The sequence below is a fragment of the Centrocercus urophasianus genome, unplaced genomic scaffold (assembly GCF_019232065.1).
Source record: "Centrocercus urophasianus isolate 14NV4802_14NV808 unplaced genomic scaffold, USGS_Curo_1.0 seq_772, whole genome shotgun sequence".
Classification (NCBI taxonomy): Eukaryota; Metazoa; Chordata; class Aves; order Galliformes; family Phasianidae; genus Centrocercus; species Centrocercus urophasianus.
The window spans coordinates 9,446-14,583 of record NW_024885391.1 but is presented as its reverse complement, the minus strand read 5'-3'; the positions used below and the strand labels follow the sequence as shown (position 1 = coordinate 14,583).

Genomic DNA, 5,138 nt, shown 5'->3' with positions numbered 1-5,138 from the left:
CTGCTCTGCTTCCCCTTAGAAGCTGAAGCTTGTGGGTTTCTCTGTGTGGGGTGATGTTTGACAGGATTTGCGTGAAGAGTCAAGTACTGCAGTGATACGCCGCCTTTGCGTTCTTGCTCACCGTACTCAAGGCTCGAGTTAACTGTAGGGCTACTTTTGCCCGTCCCCGCGGTACCGCTGTGGCCGTCAAGCTGCTGTGCTGAAAGTGATAATCAGCTTCTTGCTTTGGCTTTGTTAGTCAAAGCGGGCCGGTCCTGCTGCCACAGGTGTCCCTGCTTTGTCTGCTTTTTGTGGCGAACTCGTGGATCTCCCTGGACCTGCAAGGTTTACAGAAGAAGTAAGCGGGTACCAGAGTTTTCAGAGCTGTGTGTGAGAATCCCAGGGTTGGTTGCCCCCGAAAGGGGCTCCTGTGATTGAGCGAAAGGAGGCAGTCGCAGGCAGTTTTGGAAAGGAGAGCTTTATTTTGTCTGAATAAATAGAAGAATAAATAGACGAATAAATAGTCGTTTGTATAAACAGTTGAATAAATAGATAACTAGGAAGAGGGTGGGAGGTGCGCTTGGGGCTAGGTGCGCGTGTTGCCCACGAGGTCGTGGATGCGCAGGAACCAGGTGCGAGCTCGTAGGCGGACGTGGTCCCAGGCGCAGGCGCTGTAATCGTTGTCGTGGAGGAAGGTGTGTAGGCAGCTGAAGTGTTTGTTGATGGTGAGGTGAAGGTTGCGAGGCCATCGTGTGCGGGAGCGCGTGTCGCTGCCCGCCAAGCAGTGCTCGAGGTGCTGGGTGTACCGCTGGATCTGGTTGAGGAGGCTTTGGCGTTGGCTGTCGACCCAGTGGGCTGGAGTGCTGGGTCCGCTGAGTATTTTGAAGAGGTGCTGGAGGATGTCGTGGGTGGTTTTGTCGGCTTGCCGGGCGTTGCTGGTGTCCAGGATGGTGTCGTTGAAGGAGCATGGCGCGCTGTGCTGTGGGCAGGGCTGGGGTGGGCTGGGAGCCATGTCCCGGAGGAGCTGGAGGCTGTCGCGAGAGAAGGTGGCATCCTGGAGGCGAAGGTGGTTGCAGGCGGTGGCGGCGGTGGCGGCGGCGGCGAGAGCTTTCATAAGGAGCGTGAGCAGCAGGATGCTGTAGCCCCGTGGGTGCTGTGGGCTTGCAGGCACAGCCATGGTGGGACTCTGGTTGTGGTGGGCAGGAGCCTGGTGGGGCTGGGTGGTGGCAGTGGTCTGTGTGCTGCCGCGGTGCCGGCTTTATGTGGTGTGTCATCTTTCCCTTCGTCGCTTTCCTGTTGCCGAGAGATTTTGTCTGTGGCTTTCACTTTTGGCTGTTGGTTTTTGTGGTCTGGGAGCAAATGGCTTGGGTGTGCGTGGGGCTGTTGGTGGAGATCCTGGTCCGGCGGTGTGTTTTGGGTGGCTGGCTGCAAGGGTTGGAAGGGGGATGTGAAAGTGGTGGGGCGGAATCTTCTGGGTCAGCTGTTCTGCAGATATCTGTTTTCATCCTTTCCCTTAGGCCTGCAGCGAGAGCTCTGGTGCATCCTTCAGTGAAATCCCTCTTCCTGTTCAACTCTGCTTTTCTTACGTAACGCCTTAATGCCGTAATGGGTCTTGGTCTTTCGACTTGCGATGTGTGCTGCCCGTGGCTTGCTTTCTGTGCTTGTTTCTTAGAAAGCACTGCAAAGTGAAGCGCGTTGGAAGAACCTTGGGTAGTTTCCGGCGGCGTGAGGAACTCTGGGTTGGCTGTTGTAGTGGTCGGAGTAGGCAGCGCCGCCTGCGTTGGAGGCTGCTGAGAATATGTAGAAAAGGCTTGTGCTTGAGGAGGAATGAGAAAGGGAAGCGATGCTTCCGAGCGGGTGCTGCGGCTGTGGTGCTCCTCGGGCACCGCGTCTCCTTCCTCCGTCGTCTCTTCTTTTCCTTGCTTCCTGTGGCATCCGGTGAGAAGGAGGAAATGGACCAGCAGGCGGATAGTTGTAAGGCAAGGATCTTACGTTGCGGAGGCCAAAGGTTTGTCTGAGTGTCCAGGAGGAGTCCACAAGCCTTATGGAGGCGAGCCCCCTGATGTAGTTATTAAGCACCTGTTGAGGATGAGGAGACTTGAGGAGATGATAGAATGAGAGGGTGGTTTGGTTTGGAAGGGACCTCGAGTGCCGTCCGCTTCCAAGCAACCCCCTTTCCGTGGGCAGCGCCGCCTTCCACTAGAGCGGGTTGCCCAACGCCCCCTCCAGCCTGACGTTAGAGGCTTCCGGTGTTGGGGCGTCCTCAGTTTCTGTGGGTGACCTTTTCCTGTGCCCTACCGTGTACTCACTGTTTGGTGCTAACGTCTTCTCTGGACCCGGCAGGCACGTCTGCCTCAGCTTGTGTTTGAGATGATTCTTTGAAGTAGTTAGTTTTTCGCTCTTTGTTAGCCAAGTATATACTTAACTTTAAATGAAGGCTCTCGTTTTTCTTTCTTTTATTCTAAATAATGTGAACTTTCAGACTGTGGTAGTGATTGTCTTGCTGTGCTCTTTGTTGTTGAGTGTTCAGCTTGAGTTATGACATCAGTTTTTTTCTCTTTAGTTCAGGAAGTGCATCTAATTTTGGGTACACGCACAAGTTTGTATGTTTGCCTGGCTTTGATTTGTCTATCGAAAATGTCTTTTATAGGTTGTTTGAGTCTACTGTGCTTATTAATACTGTAGGATTAAAGCTTCTCGCGCGGCCTTGTCACTTTCTGCTTGTATCTGAATAGAGATGTTATTGATTTTGTGATCAGTGTCTTCTCCCATGCAATAAGTGACAGATCAGGAGTATGTGGTCTCGGAATATTCCAGAGGATGTTTTAGGTTGAATAGTATAAAAACTTCTTTGCAGGAAGGGTTGGAAGAATGGTGAACCCAGTCTGCCCTTCAGCCACCCCCCTGCCCCACAGCATCTTGGCAGTGGCTCTTTCCCTCCAGGAGGCCCAGCCCAACCCTGAGCTCAGTCTTGGGAAGAGTTGAATTTTTGTGTGCTGTTATCAATGCTTCAGCTGCATCCAGAATATGGAATGGGCACAGTGCTATGTCACTCAGCTTAGGACAAAAAATTTATTGCGTTCCAATATTTTCACTGAAGATAATCCAGTGAGTAGTGAACAATACGCTGCCTTTCTTTTTGTCCTGATATTTGAGAATAGGTTGCAAGATTGCAACAGAAACAAAGTAAGAAGAAAAAGAAACAAAACAAAAACAAAGCCTTCATTTTTTCTGTGTAGTTGTATCTGCATTTTCAGTTGTCATAAATACATTATCTGGTAATCTAAAATTGAAATGTGTGGAGTTGCAATCAGACATTCTGCTCCAGAGTTTTGTCGTGTCTCTGTATTAAGCTTTATAAAACCTGTCTTACCTGATAGAATTATCCCTCATTTCACAGTCACAGTATATTCATGTCATTGCTTTTTGCAGTATGTGCAGTTGTGAACTGTTTTTAAGGATTAAATATAAGATGAATAAAATTTCATTAAAAATATAACAAGCATTTTGAGAACTCAGTAAGTATTGGAGTCACTTCCATTGGATGGGACTAGTGCATTAGTTTCAGAAAAAGAAAGTCAGATATCCCACTAGTTTTGTTGCACATTTTTTTCGTTTTAGTAAAAATTATTTTTAAGTAAGTTTTGTTGCTTATATACAGTGTGTATATTATTTAAGTTATACCTGGCTTGAGGCAATTTGTCTTCACTCAGTGTGGCCCAGGTAAGACAAAATGTTGGATGTCTATGGTTTAATGGTAGACTTGGTGGTTGTTGGGTAGTATATGATCCTGTAGAGGTTTTTTCTAACCTGAATGAATGTATGTTGTTGTGTTGGGTGTGCACCACTGGGCTTTTGTTGCCATGTGAGAAGTGCATGGGGTCTGTGGATAGGGTGATGTGCTGCTCTCCTGCAGCCCTGTGGTCCATGATAATGGTCAGTAGCCGAGATCTGTTGGGAAGCTAAGCTCTGCCTATGGGCAGGAAGCCTGCCTTTGTCTATGCGTGTGTACAGAATGACACTTTTTTTTTTAAATATCAGGTCTTTATTTCCAGAAAAAAGGTGAATAAATAAAGGAACCAATTAATAAATATAAGTAAATAATAATAAAAAAAGAATGAGGGAGAAATAGGCAAATAAATAAAGTGCTGTTATAAATAGCAAGTCATCAGCATGTGCAAGTCCAATGACGTCCACTGAGACCTTCCCCCTCCATCAGGGGAAGTTGTCTGCAGGACTGCCTCAGAAATAAATGGTGATCCTATCCCCACTGTCTCCCAGGTGTTCAACATCACAAAGACTTCCTTCTTCCATTCCAAACAAGTTCAGGCTGTGGTGTGGGCCAGGCGTTTGGCAGGATGGGCTGTGCCATAGCCAGACTCAGGCCTTGACGTGGTGCCAGTGGGTTGGGCTCAGTCATGCCTGTCTCCCTGTTGCTGTGATCTTTGGGTGGAGGAAGGCTGAGCAGATGGTGCTGGGCTGCCCAAGCCCTTGCTGCGTCTCATTCCTCTCGCTGGGTGGCCATTGCGGTTGTCTGAGAACAGTCACTGGGTGTTGAGATGTTTGGACAAAGCTGTGAGAGGATCTCAACTTTTCATCTGTCGTATGAGGGTGTCCACGTGTTGGAAGCAGGCACGAGCATGGAGGCGAACATGGTCCCAGGTGCAAGCACTGTAGTTGTTGAGCTGGAGAAAGTTGTGAATGGATCTGAAGTATTTGTTGATGATGAGGTGAGAGTTGCGAGGTCCTCTCTTCTGGGAGTGCGTGCCTTTGTCTACGAAGCATTGCTCAAGGTGATGGATGTAATGCTGGATCTGGTTCAGGAGGCTGTGGCGTGCGTGGTCAATCCAGTGTGTTGGAGTGCGTGGGCTGCTAAGTATGTTGAAGAGGTGTTGTAGGATGTGGAGGGTGGTGATGGCGGCTTGCTTCTTGTCCTTGCTTTCCAGAAGGGTTTCTGGAAATGGATAAGTCACATCTTGTTGTGGGCAAGGCTGTGGTGGAGGTGGAGCCGCATTCTGAAGGAGCTGGAGGCTCTTCCAAGAGAAGTTGGCATCCTGGTGGCGAAGATGGTTGCACGAGAAGGCAGTGGTGAGAGCTGGCAGAAGGAGCAGGAGCAGTAGGATACTGCGCATCCCTGGGGACTGAGGATTTGCAGGCAT

The 5,138-nt window shown here is 49.3% G+C and overlaps 2 protein-coding genes across 2 annotated transcripts; both read right to left on the bottom strand.

Moving 5' to 3' along the window:
* Positions 1-565: 565 nt before the first annotated feature.
* Positions 566-1,156, bottom strand: LOC122171029 (interferon-like). The gene has a single exon (XM_042838354.1). The coding sequence runs from the start codon at positions 1,154-1,156 to the stop codon at positions 566-568; it is 591 nt and encodes a 196-aa protein (XP_042694288.1).
* Positions 1,157-4,565: 3,409 nt separating this feature from the next.
* On the bottom strand, positions 4,566-5,138 carry LOC122171030 (interferon type B-like). The gene has a single exon (XM_042838355.1). The coding sequence runs from the start codon at positions 5,136-5,138 to the stop codon at positions 4,566-4,568; it is 573 nt and encodes a 190-aa protein (XP_042694289.1).